The sequence below is a fragment of the Leptopilina heterotoma genome, unplaced genomic scaffold (assembly GCF_015476425.1).
Source record: "Leptopilina heterotoma isolate Lh14 unplaced genomic scaffold, ASM1547642v1 Lhet_68, whole genome shotgun sequence".
Classification (NCBI taxonomy): Eukaryota; Metazoa; Arthropoda; class Insecta; order Hymenoptera; family Figitidae; genus Leptopilina; species Leptopilina heterotoma.
In genome coordinates this window covers 4,900,283-4,921,940 of record NW_025111157.1, presented here as the reverse complement: position 1 = coordinate 4,921,940, position 21,658 = coordinate 4,900,283, and the positions used below count along the sequence as shown (strand labels likewise).

At 30.7% G+C, this 21,658-nt stretch overlaps 1 protein-coding gene across 2 annotated transcripts in view; it reads left to right on the top strand.

Annotated features, from left to right (window-relative positions):
- LOC122510380 (vacuolar protein sorting-associated protein 13D) overlaps window positions 1-21,643 on the top strand; it is a 28,144-nt gene extending 6,501 nt beyond the window's left edge. Inside the window, exons 7-19 of one of the 2 annotated variants that reach the window (XM_043624993.1) lie at window positions 498-4,225; window positions 6,757-11,151; window positions 11,412-11,604; window positions 11,935-12,117; window positions 13,484-13,714; window positions 14,772-14,798; window positions 15,094-15,254; window positions 15,518-16,129; window positions 17,840-18,022; window positions 18,273-18,644; window positions 18,829-18,941; window positions 19,203-19,629; window positions 21,212-21,643. In XM_043624993.1, coding sequence (XP_043480928.1) covers window positions 498-4,225; window positions 6,757-11,151; window positions 11,412-11,604; window positions 11,935-12,117; window positions 13,484-13,714; window positions 14,772-14,798; window positions 15,094-15,254; window positions 15,518-16,129; window positions 17,840-18,022; window positions 18,273-18,644; window positions 18,829-18,941; window positions 19,203-19,629; window positions 21,212-21,313 — 10,727 coding nt within the window. In that variant the 3' untranslated portion in view covers window positions 21,314-21,643. The remainder of the gene's footprint in view (window positions 1-497; window positions 4,226-6,756; window positions 11,152-11,411; window positions 11,605-11,934; window positions 12,118-13,483; window positions 13,715-14,771; window positions 14,799-15,093; window positions 15,255-15,517; window positions 16,130-17,839; window positions 18,023-18,272; window positions 18,645-18,828; window positions 18,942-19,202; window positions 19,630-21,211) is intronic. The other variant, XM_043624994.1, reaches the window with a different exon arrangement.
- The last annotated feature ends 15 nt before the right edge of the window (window positions 21,644-21,658 follow it).

The window sequence follows — 21,658 nt, the reverse complement described above, 5'->3', positions numbered from 1 at the left end:
ATTTCTAAACATTATTAAACATTAATTTCTAAAAAATTTTTTTGTAGAAATCTTCGTAAGAATTCAATTCTTTTTATGAATAATAAAAATTTCTCAGGAAATCAATTATTTAAATTAGAATTTTCATAAAATTTGTTGAAAGAAATCAAGTACTTAAAATATTTTTTATAATTATTCGCAAGAATTAAATTATTTTTATAAATATATATTTAAATTCTTTCATGAATAATAAAATTCGTTACAGGAATTAAATTTATTAGCAGGATAAGAAAGAAGTATATATTTTTTATGAAAATTAGGAAAAATCGTAAACATAAAATATAGAATAGAGAAATTTTGTCAGTTTTCTAAAGTGTTTAAAACCTGTTTTTTTGTCGTCAAGTTTAATTTTTCGATAGCTACTTTTTTACCACTTTTTTTTAGTTTGAAAGCTATTTTTTGAAAATTAATTATCCAGTGCGAAGTATATTATTAATTATTTTTTAATTTAATTTTAGGAGCTCCTACTGCAATTCTTTCGCCGGAAATAAAGAAATTAAAAGATGAAATGGAGCAGGATCTCAGTTACGATGAACTTCGTACACTACGTGAATTGGCGATGGAAAAAGTTCGACCACCGAAAATTCAATCTGACTCCAATGTTTCAACACCTCAGCAAGCGCGAGGAATGTTATTCCAATGGTTTCCCGATTGGTTGGGTTGGTATACGAAAACTCCCAACAGCACACCGTCGACTTCTTCGTCATTTGACGGCGAACTTTTGGACGCTCTCTCCGATACAATAGACGATGATACCCTATTGCGACGCGACACAGTATTTGGACAATTTAATTTCGCTCTATCGAAGGGGGCAATTTCTTTGTGCACATCAAAGAATTTCAACGAATCAGTGAAAACAGTAATGGAATTACAATTTGAGAGGGTAAATTTAACTTACGAGTCGAGACCAAGATCTAGTTCACACAAATTCTACATAAGTTTAGGTGCTTTATTTTTACACGACTACTTGACGGAGGACACGACGTTTCCGATTTTAATTCAACCGCAGATTGTCAGTGTATCAAGTTCACGTTTACGGAGTTCTTCGGAGAAGTTGGTGACTCAGGTGTCACAATCCTTGTTCGAATTGACGTACGAAAAGAGACCGTTACACCTGAGTGTTGACCATTCTTTGCAAGTGAATTCGAGATCTTTGGATGTTGTCTACAATCCAGTGGCGATTCTCTGGTTGATTGATTTTATCTGCAAGCCGCATCGCTATTCCTCGAATCAGAAGTTACAGGCCATGAAGCGAAAGACAAGAAGACAGTTGATTAAAAATTGGGAACAGATTCTAGAAGGTGATTTTGATTATCGATCCTCGTGGGATTTGCAACTGAATATTTCCGCTCCGCAAATTTTACTTGTGGAGAAATTTACGGATTCGAACGCAGCAGTGATTGTTGTTGATTTTGGAAGATTGAGGTTAACGAATGGCACGACGGGAGAAGTTGTCTTAAAACCAGGTTCACTGGAATCGGATGACGAGGAAAGGTTCGAAACTCCTTGTTCAACACCGCCGGGAAGTCAGGAAAATGGTTCGGTGCAGGATTTTCAAGCTTTGTCCGAAGCTGCTTTGCATAAAAAATTGTACGATCATTATATTGTCGATTTGTCGGATCTGCAGGTGTTGATCGGGAAGGTGAAAGATAATTGGAAGCACGCGAGAACGAGAGGAATGTCCAGTCTTCACGTTCTTGAGAGATTTAACATTTCCCTGCAGATTGAGAGGAGAGTCATTACTACGATGGATCCGCAATTTCCCTCGATTACAATTTCGGGAAATTTGCCACGTTTAGTGGTGCATGTGAATGAGCAAAAAGTCGAAGTGATTCGATCCATGTATCATCTTTTGTCGAGTTTGTCGACTTCGGCCGGACAACCGAAAGTTACCATCGACACCGAGCCGGAGAGTCCACAGAAGGAGGATATAGTCGATAGGACTTTGAATCACGTCATGATGTTGCAATTTATAATCGATCAGATGACTTTTGAGTTGCAATCTCGAGGTCGAAGTGTTGCGGAACTACAAGTTTCGGGGGTAAGAGCGGCTCTTTGTAAAAGACCAGCGGATTTGAGTGCTTCGCTATCGGTGCATGGTTTGCTTCTAGTGGATGCTTTGCAGGAATTCGGACCTGATTTCGAACTATTGGTGGCTAGTCACAAACACGTTGGAATGGATAGTATTTCGGGAAGTTTGAGAGATTCGGAGCCAACGTCGCCAGTTTCGCCTGTCTCGCCAGGTTCTCCAGAACCAGGACTGCCAAGACGTTTGACATCGCCGATTGCTTTGACGCACGCTCTCTCTAGTCTTGCTCACGATTCGAAGAGTCCTTTTTCACCGAAGAAAACATCGTCGATAGGTTTAGATCAATTGGATTCGGAAGCTTTGATCGTGATCGAATTGACACTGGTCGATGATCCTATCGAGTCGCTAAGAATGGCGAATATACAGTTTAATAATTTGGATATAATAGCGAATCAGGAGACGATTGTGGAACTAATGGGATTCGCGAGGAGATTATTCCCGGCGAAGAAGACGCGTTCGAAGAATATGCAGAGGTATGAATCACTCTCGAGTTTGACTTCCGAGTTAAAGGCGTCGACGAGAACGGAAATCACTTTCGATTTCCATAGGTTGAATGTACTGTTACTTCGAGCAGTGATGCAGGAGAGTCAACTAGTCGGGCAAAAAATCGCAACGGCGACAATGTCCGACGCTAGGATTCAGGCAACATTCACTTCGAATTATTCCATATCGGGATCACTTGGAGGTCTGCAGGTGTTGGATCAGACTCTAATCGGCAAGACTCATCAGCGAATTATCAGCGTTGGGAGGGATCCACTCGCGGATCCTCCGCATCATCCTTTGGAGCATTTTTCGAGTCTTTCGAATCAACCGGTGGAGGCTTTTCGTTTCTCGGCTAATCGGAGTTTTAGACAATTGCCAGATTCGGATGGGATTGAAACAATAGCCGATATAACGATTCGAGTGGGTAGTGTTTGGTACACACATGCGCCGCACTTAATTTCTGAAATACGATCATGTGCTGATGAGTTTAAACAATATTTGAGTAATTTAGCTCGACAGATTGGAGCAGCGGCGACTGACATGGCGATCGGTTTGGTGCAAGCCGAAGACTGGACGATTCCACAACGAAAGCGTTTGCCGAGTTTCTCGATGGACGACACTTCGACGAGTTTGTCACTGAAACTCGATGTTGTTCTGGACAGTCCGGTCCTGGTGATTCCTAGGGCGTCGCAAAGTCCTCAGGTGTTTGTTGCGCATCTGGGAACAATGTCCCTACAGCACGAGCCTCTACAGGGAACGAAAAACAAACTCAGTTTGGAAGTGAGGGACATGAATCTGTATTCCCTCGACGTCTCGTCGAAATTGAGTCAAGTGCACGGGAATCTTCCCATTAGAGCCGAGGAAATGTACAGTTGTAAAGAATCCGGAAAACCAATTTTACACGACACTTTACTAAGAGTCGTCGTTGAAAAGGAGCGAGTGGCGAACGAAATCCAAAGTCCGGGTTTTATTCTAGACACCGATTCACTGAATCCAATTGTTCAGGTTCATGGAACTGTGATCACGCCCTTGAAAGTCTCGCTAACTCGCTTTCAGTACGAACAACTCTTGGACACAATTCATCGTCTCTTCTCGATATCGGACATGGAACCCGTGGTCCAGAAACCGCAAACATCAAAAGTGTCGTACTACTCCGAAAAATTTGATCTCTCTCTGAAGGTTTTGTTCGAACTGCCCGTTCTTAGTATTGAGCTGAAACAGGATCGTCTGGAGCAACCACTGGTCGATCTATCAATGCGTGATTTCGTCGCAAAGTTTGAAAAATTACACAAAAATGAATCAACCACGCAAGTGTCACTAAGATCACTGCTGATGGAAGATCTTCTCTGCCCCGTGGGATCGAGACATCGGTACATGATGCAATCGTCAGTACCAACGCGAGCGAGGTTACCAGTCGGGGTCTCGAAATCGTGTCCGGATTTGGCCTACGTTCAACGATGGAAGCAGGAAAGTAATCGAGGTAGTTTGCCTGATCGGTTGGAAGCTGACACTCTCTACGCAGTGCCTGCACATTGGCGGAGGCAACCGATTTCTGGAGAGGATACGCCGGACACTCCGCCACCTTCACCAGGAGCAACAAGCGAGGAGAATCTGGTATGTTAAAAAAGTATTTTTTTTAGAACAAATAGTTTATTAGAATATGTAATATTACATTTTAAAATCATAAATTTTCTATTTTCTATTAATGAAAAAACTTTCGATCTATTTTCAGGGTTGCTACGGTTCAGGGAATTTAGGGAAAAGTCAGAGAAGGTAGAATTGCTCAGGGAATTCAGGGAAAAAAACAGGGAATGTAGAATTGGTCAGGGAATTCAGGAAAAAATTAGGGAAATTAGAATTGGTCAGGGAAAAGTCAGGGATTTTTATTAAAAGTACTGGAAAGAATTAAATTTTTAGAATTTATAATAAAATTCTGAATTTTTGAATCTTTTTTGTTTTCCTCATAAACTGTGAAATTGCCAAGAATTCTAATACAAAACCTTCAATTTTTTCTATTTCTGACAAGAATTTCTTTTTAAATAACTTAATTCTTACAGAACTATCATAACATTATTACTAAGAAATTATTTAATGAATAATTTTACATAAAATTTTTCAAAATTAATTAAATTTCAAAAGAGTTGCGTTTACAATTTTAATAAATTCCTAAAGGACTTAAAAAAAAGTTATAAATTGGAATTTTAGAAAAATTTACTTTTAAATGAATTTAATTCAAAACTTTAAAGAACTAAAGATTTATAAAAAATTTTAATAATTCAAATTTTTGTGAAATTAGTTACATTTTTAAATATATACTTTAAATTAGTTATTAAAAATAATGGATTTATACAAGAATTTTAGTTAAAAACACTAAAAAATAATTAAATTCTGGAAAAGTAACAAATTATTGAAGAAATTATAACATTTTTTAAAGATTTCAATTATTCTCATAAATAATGAAATTCTTTTCAGAAATTTAATTATTTTCATAAATAATAATTGCAGAAATTCAATTATTTTCAAAAATTCTAATAGAATTCTTGACAAAATTTCAATTATTTTCAAAAAGTTTCCAAAAAAATTCAATTATTTAACAAAAATTTTAATAAAATTTTACGCAAATATTTAATTATTTTGACTAATAATAAAAATTCTGCAGGAATTCTATTAATTAAAATTTTTTTTATAAATTTCATTGCAAAAATTCCATTCTTTTAATAAATAATAAAACTCATCGAATAATTTCAATTATTTTTAATACTATTTTAAATTAATTAATCGAAAAAATCAATTATTTACGAAAATATTAGAATTTTTCACAGTAATTCAATTATTTTTAAAAGCAATAAAATTCTTCGCAAAAATTCAATAATGTTTAAAATTTTATAAAAATTCTCTTCAAAATTACAATTATCCTTATGAATAATAATATTCTTCTACAAAATTCAATTATTTTCAAAAATTTTAATAAAATTCTTTACAAAATTTCAATTATTTTCAAAAACTTTTAAAAAATTCAATTATTTAACCAAAATTTTACGCAAACATTGACTAATAATACAAATTCCACAGGAATTCTATTATTTACCATTTTTTTAATAAATTCCATTGCAATAATTCCATTCTTTTCATAAATAATAATAACATTTTTTATACAGATTTTAATTATTTTCATAAAGAATAAAATTCTTTTCAGAAATTTATGTATTCCTAAAAATTTTATTAAATATTGTCTAAAGAATCCAATTATTTAAACATTTATTTATGTAATTCTTTATAATAAAATTTTGAGAAACATTCAATCACTCAAATATAAATTATTTATTTTTCTATTTAAATAATTAAATTCTCGTAGAATTTTCTAACAAAAATTGATTTAAACATGAATTTCAGTTAAAATTTTTAATAATAATTGAATTTTCAAAGTATTATCGCGTGAATTTTTAAAATTTTCAAAAATTATTTCTTATAATTGATTTAAAGAAGCATTTTAGTTAAAAATTTTAGAAAATAATAATTTTATCGAAAGGATGAAAATAATTTTGAAGAAGTTACAGTAATAATAATTCTTAGAATGTAAAATAATGATTTTATCATTCGTGTAATCTTTAATTATTATAAAATATGAAGAAATCGATTGCTCCGAGTCGAAGACTCGGAGTGATCAATTTCTTCATGTTTTATATTCTTAAAGGTTGTTGAATTTCAAAAAGGTTTCAATTTGAATCTTTTGAAGAATTTTAATTCCTATTGAAAAATAATAATGATTAAATATTTATTTAAAAAAGAATTTATTGATGTTTTCGTATAATTTTAAAATTAACGAAATTCGTAAATAAATGTAATTGAATATTTTTTTCAGTATCTAATCATTTTTAGAGTTCAGTCTAAAATTAGATTATTATTATTATTATTTAGATTTATTAGATACTCAAAAAATTCTTTAAGGCCAGGGAAAAAGTCAAAATTTTTTCTAGAAATCAGAGGAAAGAATTAAATATTTGTGGCAACCCTGATTATATTTTTTCTTTCGCGTACTTTCGTACCCAATGTTCTTTTGGAAATTGATCTTTATAACAGGTACTAATTAGCATTTCAATTATTTTGACCGATTTTCTAATTTTGGAAATTTATCTTTCCAACAGGTACTAATCAGCATAACTGTCACTCAACCGGACACACACATCGGCAAACAGAAGAGTCAACAAAAGCTCATGAGTATTAATTTCAACTGTCTCGATCTAGTCGTCAGTGTCGAATCCTGGATGGTGGTTCTCGACTTTCTAGGAATCGGCACACCGAACACAAGTCTGGACAAAGCCACACAGCCAAAATCGACAGAATCCGGCGAGCCAATTCACTCCGACACGGAAATTGAAATCAGATCCCTGACTCTCGTTCTCACGCAATCCGAACGAGAGATCGCAAAGGCCAACGTCTCAAATGCGACCATGCACATTCTCAAGACATCCGGAATCACCAAAATATCTGGATCTCTAGGCTCCATGTCTCTTTTGGATCTCACTCCCCACGGACGATTTTATCGAGAAAGATTTCTCTCCTCCGGACGGAAAGCCCTAAATTTCCAATACTCAAGTTACGTGAATTCGGAGAAACGTCCTCACGACGCTCACTTGAAGATCCAAATGTCCGCCGTTCACTATTTTCATACCCAGAGATTCGTCGCCGAACTACAAGCTTTCTTCTCCCATTTCTCGCAGTTGAGGACAATTATGGCGAATCTCCGTGCTGGGGGTAGTGGAACTATTGATCTGAACGAACGGAGTATGCGCTTGTCGCTCGAGTTGCACGCCGGAGCTCCGGTTATTTTCATTCCTGTTAGTTCGAGATCCAATGAGATGATTCTTCTCGATCTTGGTGAGTTGACAGCGCATAATTCTTTCACATTTTCCGAGGTCATCGAAGAATGTTTGATCGACGTTATGTTTTTGGATTTGGTTAATATGGACGTGTACGCAGCGAAGAAGATAAGCGTCGAGGGGGACGATACCCTCTCGGTCGGGGGGGTTTTTATCCAAAAATCAGGACCTTCTCTGCTAACCGAAAAATGTCATCTAAAATTACGAGTGGAGCGAAATTTAGACACTTATATAAGTCGGGAAATTCCCGACCTAAGTATTCATGGGACTCTGTCTACGATGGACTGCGCTCTCGATCCGGCCCAGTACATGTTGATTCGAGGTCTGCTTTCCTATAATATCGGAGAGAACCTCGACGATCTTAGACTCTTTATGCAAGATCTAGAGTCGAGTAATCCTTGCAATGACACCGTCTCTCCTGGGAAAGTATGGACCAAGTCTTATATTAGTCTAGAATTGCTGAACGTTACTTTAAAGCTACATCCCCATCACGGTATTGCTGCACTGGCTTGTGTCAATTTTATAAAATCGAAACTCACTCTCGATTCGCTCAGCGATGGCTCGCAGGATATTGATCTCGTCTCGCAGGAAATTCTAGTCACTGATACCCGATTTCACGAGGAGCCGGTAAATCAACGTTCGAATGTATTTACGGGAATTTTGCAACCTTTGCGAAATGCGACCGCGATCAATAATGAAGATCGTGTACAAGCGGAGGTTCATCATCGTAAACGGAATAATGCCATAGCGACTACGATTTTACTGCATAGTATGCGATTGACCGCGATACTCGATTGGTGGGAGGCTGTGAAGGATTTTCTAGTCCTTAATGCTCCGGAACCGGAACCTATTATTCATACCTTTCAACCGATTCTGGTGCAGAGTGACGAGAGTAGCATGAGGGAACCTTTCGATCTAAAGCTAAATATCACCGATTCGGAGTTGGTGATCGTTGAGGACACATCCATGTGGGATACGAATGCAGTGATTCTAAAGTGCACGGCAGTTGTGACTTATCGATCGATTCCGCAAGAGGGAGAAAAGTTACTCTCCTGTAATCTTTCGCATTGCGAACTATTTTCTTGTATTCTAGGTCTTGAGGAGGAGACAGCTTTGTCGATTATCGATCCGGTTGGAGCGAGTCTGGAAGTCACGGAGGAGATGTCGTTGGAAATTCAGCTCCAACCGTTGAGTGTCAGACTAAGTTATCACGACATTAATATGTTCGCGAGGATGTTGAGCTCCCTGCCGAAGCAGACTTTGCTAGCGAAGCAGAGATCGAGTGAGGGGAAAGTGGAGGGTCAGGTGACGAAATTGTCAGCTCTTGGCTTCGCGGAAATCGACTGCGAGACCGCTTTGGATAAATGCGATGGAAAATTGGACGACGCCGCCTTGTGGTTGACGCAGAATGCGGTGCCGAATGCGAGCACCGGAGCGAAAGGGGATTTTTTCAAGGTAATCGAACTCGAGACTTCGTGTCTAAAAATATGTATCATTGACGATTGCAGAGACGCTGATGTTCCTTTACTAGAGTTGTCGCTTTTGGATTTATCCATGAGGCAGAGTTACTCTGGCCCCGGGGTTGTTTCCGCAAGCTTCGCGCTTGGATACTACAATCGAGTTCTCAGTGGTTGGGAGCCTTTTGTCGAGAGTTGGAAAGCTACGGTCCAGTGGGAGCAAACACTATCGAGTACTTTAAACACAAAGCGATTGGAAATTCGTGTCGATTCGCAAGACTCGGTGAATGTGAACGTCACTTCAACTCTGGTGGAACTTGTCACCCTGGTGAAGAACAACTGGATTCAGGACTATTACGTAACGAATAATTCGAAAGCAGGATCCTCGATGGAAAATTATCGTCGTCGATCGCCTTTTGTCCCCTTCGCTCTAAAAAACGAGACCGGATCTAAATTATGGTTCAAGACTCTAATTGCCACGGCGAACGATTCGGAGCAAAAGAAAACCTCTTTGGAGTTGGACGAAACTTGGTTGCAGGTAAACACGGGGGAGACGATTTCCTTCACTTTTGAGGGCCGCGGAAAATTACGACACGACTCAACGCATATTGCGAGAAGACATCAGATTGCAATTCTCTTGGAAGGATGGAAAGTAACCGATCCAGTTTCGGTCGATAGGGTCGGAGTTTACTTTCGGTACGCCCACGGATCGAAGGTAAATAAGAAGACGAGATTAATTTTCAATGTGGAACTCGAAGGATCGGCGAGAAAATTGGTGACGGTACGCTCCGCAGTACAGATTATCAATAAATTATCGCACACACTAGACATTAAATTAGAAAATACGCTTAATCATTTTGGATCCTACACGTCGATGAGTGGTAAAGTTCTTCAAGTTCCGGCCGAGTCGCAAATTTCGATTCCGATCCCCTTCACCGGTGTTCTGATGAGTTTTAAACCAGTTTTGTCGACTTTTCAATATTGCACGCAGGCGATTGATTGGACGATGGCGAAAAAACCATTGGAGATTGTGGAAATTCCGGCTATTTGTAAAAGCAACAAGGACGAATTGTTTCGAATGTGTGTGGCGATTAAGAGGGATAATTACCCAGCGGATGTGAATCAGACGATTCCGGGACATAGACTGATGATATTGGCACCGATAACGATTGTGAATTTGCTACCTCATGAATTATTTTATAGTGTTGGGATTGAGAGTGGAAAAATGCAACCGGGCGGGACGGCGGATTTGCATTCGGCGAATTTGGAGGAGCAGTTGGAGATTAAGATACAATTGGATGGATATCCGGGAGCTGGTTATTTGCTGTTGGCGCAGAATACGAATTCGTTTATGGGGAGGATTAGATTGTCGGATTCGGTGGGGAGGATATTGTTCCTGCAGGCAGCAGTGATTGTGGAGAGAGGATCGGCTGTGAGGATTAATATCACGGCGCCTTATTGGATTATCAATAAGACGGGATTGCCGTTGATTTTTCGACAAGAGGGAGTTGGGGTTGAATTTGCGGGACAGTTTGAGGAGCATGAGAAGGCGAGAATGTTGACGCCGTTGTTGTTTTCGTTTAGTGATGAGGAGGCGAGTAGAACGATGACGGTTCGTGTGGGAACGGGAAAGAATCCGAATGGAATTCCCCAGTGGTCGCAGCATTTTCATTTGCAGATTGGAGTTCAGGTTCATCGATTGAGAGTGACTTTGAGAGATGGAAGACCGGATATTGTTTATTTGATTGGAGTGTCGACGAGAGCGGCCAGGGGAAGGTACAGTGCGACTAATATTGTCACGATTTCGCCGAGATATCAACTGCATAATCGATCGTCTTGTACTTTGGAATTGGCGCAGAAGAGTTTTACGACGACTGTCAGTCATCCGGATGCTCAGGCGACTTATATGACGGCGATACCGGATTGTCATATGACTTTTCATTGGCCGAGATTGGATAAGGATCAGTTGTTGTGTGTGAAGATTATCGATGTGCCGCAGTGCATGTGGTCCGGAGGAATTGTTCTCCAGGGGAATCATTCGCTTACGATTAATGTGAGAGATGCGGCTGGAAAAATGCATTTTTTGAGAGTTGACGTCGTTCTACAGGAGAGTACTTATTTTATTGTTTTCACTGATGCTCACACAATGCCACCGCCGATTAGAGTTGATAATTTCTCGGAAGTTCCGCTTTCAGTCAATCAGGTAATTTATCAAAGTTTGCAAAAAGTATTTCTTTTTTCTTTCTTTTTTTTATTTCTTCCTTTTTCTATTTTTTACTTTTTTCTTCTTTTTTTTCTCTTTTTATTTCTTCTTTTTTTCTTTTTCTTTTTTTCTTTTTATTTTTCTTGTTTTTCTTTCTTTTCTAATTCTTTCTTTCTTTTAATTTTTTCTATATTTTCATTGTCTTTTTCTACTTTTTCTTCTTTGTGGAATTTATTTCAAGAAAAAATTGGTATTTCCAGAATTCTGTACCTGATAATATTCAATGGTCAGTGAGACCTCATTCATCCGTTCCTTATGCACTCGATGAGCCGACTCTTCCTGCGGAATTAACAGTCACTGCACCCGGTGGTGTCTCAGCATCATATGATTTAAATCTTCTCGGCGAATGTAGAGGATTGACCTATGAAAACTTTATCTATATTGCCTTCACTGGTAAGGAAATTCAAATTTTAAAAAATGTGTTTGATAATACAGAAACAAATAAAAAGAAATTTTTTATTATTATAGTAACGAATTTACAGTAAATATTTGCAGTAAAATAAATAAATATTTATAAATTAAATATTTGCAGTAAAATAAATAAATATTTATAAATTAAATATTTGCAGTAAAATAAATAAATATTTATAAATTAAATATTTGCAGTAAAATAAATAAATATTTATAAATTAAATATTTGCAGTAAAATAAATAAATATTTCTAAATTAATAAATATTTACAGTAACAAATTAATTGAATCAATTAAAATTGAAATTTAATAGGTACTTTCAAAGAGGATGGAGATTTAGGAACAAGTGAGAGTAGTTTAGATCCACTGGACGTGGAAACTCAGAGATTAGTCTTAGAAGCTGGACCCGGAGGCTGGGTCGCTTTGCGGAGAAAACAATATGGAGCAAGATCACAACTTTGGAGAATGACTGGAAGTGGACAATTACAACACGAAGGTAAAGCAGAAATTAAAATTGAATTTTGTAATTGGTGATGTTTTTAATTTTTAATTTTCCAAATTTTAAATTTCTTAATCTGAAAAAAATATTTTTTTTTTATTTTAAATTATGACATTTATGTTAAAAAGAAGCTATAATTTTTCTAACTTTTATAATTTCGAATCTGAAATAATTCAATTTTTGCAAACAATTTTATTAAGTTTTTCGAAAATAATTGAATTGTTTTGAAGAATTTCATTAAATTTTTTTTGAAAATAACTAAATTCTTTCCGGCGAGGCACTTTATTATATTTGTGAAAACAATAAACAAAAAAATTAAATTTGTAAATATACAAATTCAATTGTTTTGAAGAAAATTTAAATTCTTTCGAGGAATTTAATTCAAATTGTACTGAAAATAATTGAATTTTCTTAAAGAATTTTATCAGAATTTTTAAAAGTAATTGGATTCTTTCTAGGAGTTTTATTACAATTTTTTTAAATAATTTAATTCCATCAAGAAATTTTATTGAAATTGTGTTTAAAATAATTGAACTCATGCGAAGAATTTTTTTTAATACTTTTGAAAGGAATTTTAATGGTTTCGTAGAAAATTTAAATTCTTTCGAGGAATTTAATTAAAATATATTGAGTTCTTACAAAGAATTGTATCAAAATTTTTGAAAATGATTTAATTCTTGCAAAGAATTTTATTATTTATCAAAATCATTTATTTCTTGCAGAGAATTATTATCAAAATTTTTGAGAATAGTTGAATTGGTGTGAAGAATTTCATTATGTTTATGAAAATAATTGAATTTTTCCGAAAAATTTTATTATTTATTAAAATAGTTGAATTTTTGCAAATAATTTTATTACTGACGAAAATAATTGAATTCTTGTGAAGGATAAAAGTCCTGCGAATAATTTTAATATTTATGAAAATAATTGAATTCTTGCAAAGAATTACATTACTTACGAAGATAATTGAATTCGTATGACGAATTTTATTAAAGTCTTTAAAAATAATTTAATTCCCTCGAATAATTTTAATATTTATGAAAATAATTGAATACTTCCAAAGAATTTCATTACTTACGAAGATAATTGAATTTTTGACAAGAATTTTATTAAAATTTTTTGAAAATAATTGAATTGTTTTAAAGAATTTTATTAATATTTTAGAAAATAATTATTTAGTTAATAAATTAATTTAAAAAAATTTTGAGTCTAAATATAATCAAAATTCAAGGTTGATATTTGAAAATACAAAGTTTGAAATTTGCATAATAATAAAAAAATTAAATACAGCGTTTTGTGATTAATATTTTATTAGTAAAATAATAATTTAATAATTATTGCATTTTTTTTCTTTCGTTTTTAGGTTCCAGTCCGCCACGAGATAAATTGACAAAAGCACCGGACACTGTTTTGGTTTTGGACATTGCTGGAACGGCTCCGCAGCCATTTACATATTGCGCTCTTGCTTTGCGAAGACCAGATCCGAGAAGAAAATCAACTCAGACATGGAGATTCACTGATGATGGAAGATTGTGTTGCGTGCACAGAAATATGTGCGTTCAATCAAAAGATGGTTTTATGGGACTTAATGAAGGTTTGAATCTCATTAAATTATCTATCTGAGAATATAAATATTTGTGCATGTCGCTATTTACATATCTTAATTGCAATTCTTCATTTAAATATCTTTTCTAATTGTAATTTATTTAATTAAATTTTTTATAATAACATTTTTAAATTAGTTTTTTGCGATTGATATTCTTTTTAGAATTATTATTATTTGTTTAATTTAATAGTAATATTTATTTAATTAATTAATGATAATGTTTGTTTATTTAATAGTCATATTTATTTATTCATAGTAATATTTATTTATTCTTAATGACTAAAGTAAATTTAATTAAATTTAGTAATTAAAATAAATTAGGTAATGAAAATATGTTTTCAATTATAAATTCTTTTGTTATTCGTCTTTGATCGTAAAAGTTTTTTAATAATATTCTTCCTTATTAATTTATTCGTAATAATAATTCGTCTTTGATCGTAAAAGTTTTGGTAATAATTTTCTTCCTTAATTAGTATTTTTTTTCTTCCCGACTATTTGTACATATTTTATCTTTTACACATTTTTTTGTATCAACTTTTTGGAGACGTTCTTTTCGACATGAAAATATATTAAAAAATAGTCTTTTACTAATTCCAACTAATTCTGTTAAAATTGTTAACAGTGAAAAGTAATTTTATTTTTGATTTTTTAATTTCTTAAATCGATTGAATTTTATTTCTCCTATTTCTTTTACTACCGATAGAAATTTATTTTAGGAAATACGTTTAAATAATTAGATTTTTACATTTTTAGATTTTACTTTATGTGTTCGTTGCCTTTTCTTAGAGATAAATTTTGATTGCAAATTTTCTATTATTATTTTCGCACATGTTGCTTATGATATTGCTTTGATCATGTAATAATTTCATTCTTATTTCATTACATAATTAATTTATTATTATTTCCCTTTTTTTGTTGCCTTTTTCGATAGGTTGTTACGAGACATGAAAGCAACTTTTAGAAATTTAAGAAATAGAAAACAATTTTCCATTTATTTTCTTTCTATTTTTATGGACAAATCTTAAATGAATTATAAATGTTGCAGGCGGCAGTGTCGCCCGTTGGCAAATGTGTACGTATACATTTTCGGAAAATGTAATTCAAACCAAAAAATAATTGCATTTTCATTAAAAAATTTTACTTTTAAAATCATCAAAGTACTAATTAACGCTTGTTTTCTCATGTCATTGACACGTCTCGCACTCTCACTTCGTTGCACTCTTTTTATAGCCAAGAAAATAAATTAATCACAAAATATATATGTAACATTTTATTTAGAAAATTAATCATTTAGTTTCTCTCTCACTCTCTATCTGCATTTAATCATTGTTTTAAATGTTGAAATTTATTTATTAATTGTTTTTTAGGGAGTGAAGCTGTTTTGGGACCTGAAACTCATTGCAGTCCACCTCCAATTGAACAGCGTGTGAGCAGACAACGTTTGAGACCAGGTTCTGGATTTTTATCGGTTCGAGTAACAACTGATGGACCGACTCGAGTACTTCAGATTCTGGATATTAAAGAAAGAGTAATTATTTTTATTTACTCGTTAAGTTGAATTAAAATTCTAAATAAATAATAAAAATAAATTCTAAGTAAATAATTGAACTAAATTTATTCTATGAATAAATAATAGAACTAAATTTATTCTGAATAAATAATAGAACTAAATTAATTGTAAATGAATAATAAAAAAAAATTAGTTCTAAATGAATAATAAAAATAAGTTAATTTAGAAATAAATAATAAAATAAAAAATAATAAATAATAAATAAAACAATTTCTTTTCAGAATCGAACATTTGCACTTTTGGAGGAACGCGACTGGTTGAATATCGCGATAAATCAACGAACAAATCAACCGGAAATCGATCAAACAATTGATTCACGAGAATTACGTTTAAATGTTAATTTACAAGCGGGATTGGGACTGTCACTAATTTCCAGTAGACCAGCTGAAGAATTAATATTTTCACGTTTAGCGGGAATTAATTTGGATTTTATGATGACATCGGCGAGTACAAATTTAAATCTCAGCGTTGATGATGTTCAAATTGATAATCAACTTTTTGAGGCGCAATGCACATCGGTTCTTTATATTTCACGAGAATCACGCGGTAAAAATGATGCTCGACCAGCAATACATGTGGCCGCCGAGAAATTGCCATCGAAAAATCAAAATGCTGAAATTTATAAACATCTCGTTGTGAGTATAAAACCGATAAGTGTTCATCTTGAGGAGAGATTGATTTTAAAAGTGGCGGCATTCATTGGCGCTGGAAGATCTGAATCTGAGGTTCCACTCGAGGAGAATGGCTTTAATACGCAGAGATTTATTTCCAATGTTTCGGCTGCTCATTCGAAACGTTATTATTTCGGTGCATTGAAACTTGTACCAAGTCAGGTAATTTTTTGTTTTTGATCCAACTTTTTATTTATTTATTTATCATCAAATATTAAAATTACTGCATTTAGTAGATTTAAAAAATTTTATTTTTTTAATTTATATATTTAGCTTTTTATTTCTTTTATTTGTTTATCAGGGTTGGGGCAAAAATTTTATTAGTTCTTCTGTTTTTCAGACCGAATATTGATTTTTTCCTGAAGAATATTCTGATTTACTGTAAAAATGATTAGAATCACAAAATAATGTTTCTAATACATTTATTTATGAATATATTTAATTGCAAAGTTATTCAGAAATATCGATAGTGTTTTTTGGATAAATATTTAGTCATTACTATATTATTACTTTTCCAAAGGAATTAAGATTTTCAAAAATATCAAATTTAAAACTTTTTGAAATTCAATAATTTATAGAAGTTGCAATTTGAACTTTTTGTAATTCAATTATATTTATAAAATTTTAAATTGAAACCTTTTGAAATGCAATTATTTTTGAAATTTTCCTTTTGAAATCTTTTGAAATTCAATTATTTACAAAATTGCAATTTAAAACCTTTTGAAATTCAATTATTTTTAAAAATGAAATTTTAAATCTTTTGAAATTCAATCATTTACAAAATTGCAATTTAAAACCTTCTGAAATTCAATTATTTATAAAATTGCAATTTGAATCCTTTTTGTAATTCAATTATTTTTAAAATTTCAATTTTAAATATTATTAAATTCAATTATTTGTAAAATTACAATTCGAAAACTTTTGAAAATAAATTATTTATAAATTCGTAATTTGAACCTTTTTCCAATTATTTATAAAATTTTTAATTAAAACCGTTTGAAATTTAATTATTTATAAAATTTTAAATTAAAACTGTTTCAAATTCAATTACTTTTCAAATTTCAATTTTAAATATTATTAAATTCGATTATTTGTAAAATTACAGTTCGAAAACTGTTGGAAATCAATTATTTATAAAATTGCAATTTCAACCTTTTTTAAATTATTTATAAAAATTTTAATTAAAACCGTTTGAAATTTAATTATTTATAAAATTTTAAATTGAAACCGTTTAAAATTCAATTATTTTTAAAATTTCCATTTGAATCCTTTTTATATTTTAATTATTTTCAAAAATTGTATTCACCATTCTTATAAATTTCAATTATTTCTAAAATCTCAATTTGAAACCTTTTGAAATTCAATTATTTTTGAAATTTTAATTCGAAGCCTTTTAAAAATCAATTTTTTATAAAATTGTAATTTGAACCTTTTGTAATGCAAAATTCTAAAATTTCAATTTAAAACCTTTTGAACTTCAATTATTTACAAAATTTCAATTTGAATCCTTTTTGAAATTTAATTATTTAAAAATTTTAAATTTAAATTTTTTTGAAATTCAATTATTTATAAAATTTGTATTTTAAATATTTTTTAATTCAATTATTTGTAAAATTTAAATTTTCAACATTTTCAAATTTTATTATTTATAAAAATCGTAAACCCAACTCTTATAAAATTCAGTTATTTGTAGAATTTAAATTTGTATCATTTTGAAATTTAATTATAAAAATTGTAATCGTAACACTTGTAAAATTCAATTATTTTTGGAATTTTAAAGTAAAATTATTCATTAAATAATAAACAAATAATTTTATTAGAGATATTTACATCAAGTATTAATTTTATTAGAGAATATTTTCTTTTTTTCAGGTGAGATTAAGTGTTCTGACAGCTACAAAATTACCAGCGCATCTTCAGATAATTAAGAAAAAATTGGGATTGACTTTAATCAAATTCGAAGACGCCACTATTGATTTGGAACCCTTTATAAGAATGCATCCATTTGAGAACAAACAAGTTTTGATGCATTCTATTATAAAACACTACATAGATGTAAGTTTTCTATTTATTAAATTTCGTTAATTCGTTAATAAAAAAATTTACGAAATAAACTTTTTTCAATCAAAAATTAAATTAAATTTTTTTTCTTTTCTTTTTTGTTAGATATTAGACTTTATTGTAAGATTTTATTGTATTATTATTATTTTATTGTAAGATCGTAAGAAAAAGTATTTTTATCTAATTAATTAAAATTAATACTTTGCAAGAAAAAAAGAGAATTAATGTAAATTATAAATTTTAGGAATTAAAGTGGCAGGCAGCAGTGATACTTGGTTCAGTTGATTTTCTCGGCAATCCACTTGGATTCGTCAATGACGTTTCCGAGGGTGTTTCCAGTTTCATTTCTGATGGTAATGTCAAAACTCTTGTTCAGAATTTGGCTCATGGATTTTCCAATTCCGCAGCAAAAGTCACTGAAACCTTATCCGATGGTTTGGGTCGTGTAACTATGGACGAAAGACACGAGGAGACACGACAGAGAATTCGCGCGAATAACGCAGGAAGTAGTGACCATTTACTCGCAGGAATTAAAGGATTGGGTTTTGGAATTTTAGGCGGAGTTACAAGTATCGTGAAGCAAACTTACGATGGTGCTTCAAATGAAGGATTTCCCGTAAGTAAAACAAAAAATTTAAACATCTTTAATTAATATATTTCTGTTTTTTAAAAATATTTAATTAATTTCATGGTTTAATTAAATTAGTTATGATTTTTTAATAAATAATAATAATTATTACGATTTTAAATTAATTTCTTAATTTCTATTTTTATTAACAATCTTTTTAACTCCTTACCAGGGCTTTTTCTCGGGACTAGGAAAAGGAGTTGTTGGAACAGTAACGAAACCAGTCGTTGGAATGTTGGATCTTGCATCGGAAACTGCAACAGCAATTCGAGAGACAAGTAGAAGGTGATAATTAAATTTCGATACTTATTTTAGCTTCAAATCTAATTTTGACTATTAACAAAATTTTCATTCTAAAAAAAAATAATAAAAAATTAAATTATTTATTTTATTTATTATCACTAAATTGAATTACGTAAATTATCAATTAAATAGTAAATTAATATCGATATTTTAATTTGATAGTCCTTGAAATTAAAATATAATTTAATAAATTAACTAGTAAATTAATATTGATATTTTAATTGATGGTACTTTTTTTTCTAGTGCTCATCGATTAATACCAAAACGCGACAGACTACCACGAGTTGCAAGTGGTCCAGCGGGACTTCTACCACCTTATAATCTGCAACAGGCGGAGGGACAGGAATTTCTCTATTGTATTAATAATCGTGATTATTCAGAACTTTTTGTTGCCTATGAATGTTTACGAAGTGGTGCTGATAATCTTAAAGTTTTAGTATCAAATGAAAGAGTTCGTATTATTTCTGGCGGGACAAAAGGCGTCGTGACTGAAGTTAGTCTAGCAGATTTACTTCACTGTCAACCAACTCACAAACTAGAAAGTAACGGCGTTACATTGCATTATATTGAGTTGACATCTAGAGATTCAGTTGCTTCCACAAATTTTGTTGGCACTGAAGTTTTAAGAAGACCAAAGGTTAGATGCGATAATGAGGCCTGTGCTAAATGGGTGAGTTTCTAATTTTTCATCTTTCAATTTTACCAATTCTTTTAATATTTAATATTCAATAAACTCTATTAATAATATTTAATAAAGTATTAATTATGTATTTTAAAATAATAATTATTATAATTATATACGAGTGAAACGAGGTGTTTACTTTATTATTATTCTCACAAATACAAATTTTTATATTTTTAAATACAAAGTTCAATTTGAATAATTTCAAACTCAAAATTAAAACTTTTATTTATTATTTATAATTAAATAATTTAACTAATCAATAATAAATTATTATTGCCTATTATTTTTAAAAATTTTAATACAATTCTTATCAAGAATTCAATTTTTTTTTATAAATAGTGAAATTCTTTACAGGAATTCAATTTTTTTTAAAGATTTTAATAAAATTCTTAGCAAGAATTCAATGGTTTTCATAAATATTAAAATTATTCCAGGGAATTCAATTATATTTGAAAATTTTAATAAAATTATTTGCAAGAATTCAATTATTTTTGTCAGCAATAAAATTATTCGCAGAAATTCAATTATTTTCATAAGTAATAAAATTCAAAGTAAGAATTCAATTATTTTTAATGATTTTAATAAAATTATTTGCAAGAATTCAATTAATTTTGTATAAATAGTCAAATTCTTTGTAGGAATTCAATTTTTTAAAATTTTTGGTAAACGGTGAAATTCTTCTCTGGAATCCAATTATTTTTAATACAAATTTAATAAAATTTATCGAAAGAATTCAATTATTTTTAAAAATTCTAATAAAATTTTTCCAAAAAATCCAAATTATTCTCAAAAGTTTTGATAACAAGTTTTATAAGAATTAATTTATTTTCATAAATAATAAATTTTTTCGCATGAATTTAATTAATTTCAGTAGGTACATTTTTTATAAAATATCTCTAAAGAATTCAGTTTGTTTCAAAAATTGTAATAAAATCCTATGAAAAATTCAATTATTTCCAAAATATTATAAAGACATTCAATAATAAAATTTTTAACTATAATTATTAACAGATACGATTATTTTAAGAGGTTCAAAATTATTCTTTGTGAAATTCGATTATTTTCAAAAATTTTAATTAAAATTTAAAAATTACATCAGTTTAAGAAAACTTAATTTTTTTCAAATTCTTTAAAAGAATTTATTAAAATTATTGATAGGAAATTAAAGTTTGAAGAATTTCTTTGTTTTTTGAAAATAATATTTTCTTTTATAATAATTTTTATTGAAAATTATGAAAATATCTAATTAAATTTTACAAAATTCTTCAAGAGAATTTATTAAAATTATTCATAGAAAATTATATATTCTTTTGAACAATTTAGTTGTTTTTTTAAAATAATATTTTTTTTATTAATTTAAATTCAAAAATTATGAAAATATGTAATTAAAAATTTGATTATTGAATTTTCTGAAATTTTTTTGTAAATAAATGAATTTTATTACAATTTTTGAAAATAATTGAATTCTTTTGAGAAATTTAATAAAAATTTTAGTGAAAATAATTGAATTCATAGTAATTAAAATTTAATATATATTAAACGAAAATAAAAAATTTTTTTTTTGCAGGTTTCTCAACAAGTAAATTATGCCAAAGGAATGCATGAAGAGCTAAGTTTGACTTTAATGTCATCAGACAATATGTTGGATGATATTCAGGGTTATACGTAAGAAAAAAAGAAAAAAAAGAGCACTTAATTAGATAAATTTTTGTATTTTGTTACCATATTTTTTAGCGGTTTAAAAGAAAAATTTAGTGCTAAATTGATAGCTTTTAATCCCCGTCCTTGAAGGTCAACATTGCCTTATTCTTAGCATTATAGATTATTATAAGACTGATGTACATTATTGTAAATTAACAGATTTTCAATATTACAATTTTAAGATAATTCGACTCTTCACACATAAAAAAATGTCGCACTCAAATTATAAAATAATTTTGTTAATTCAAACGGACTTGTGACATTAATAAAGCGTGAATAAAGTTGTGAAAAATTAATATATATATATTATAAA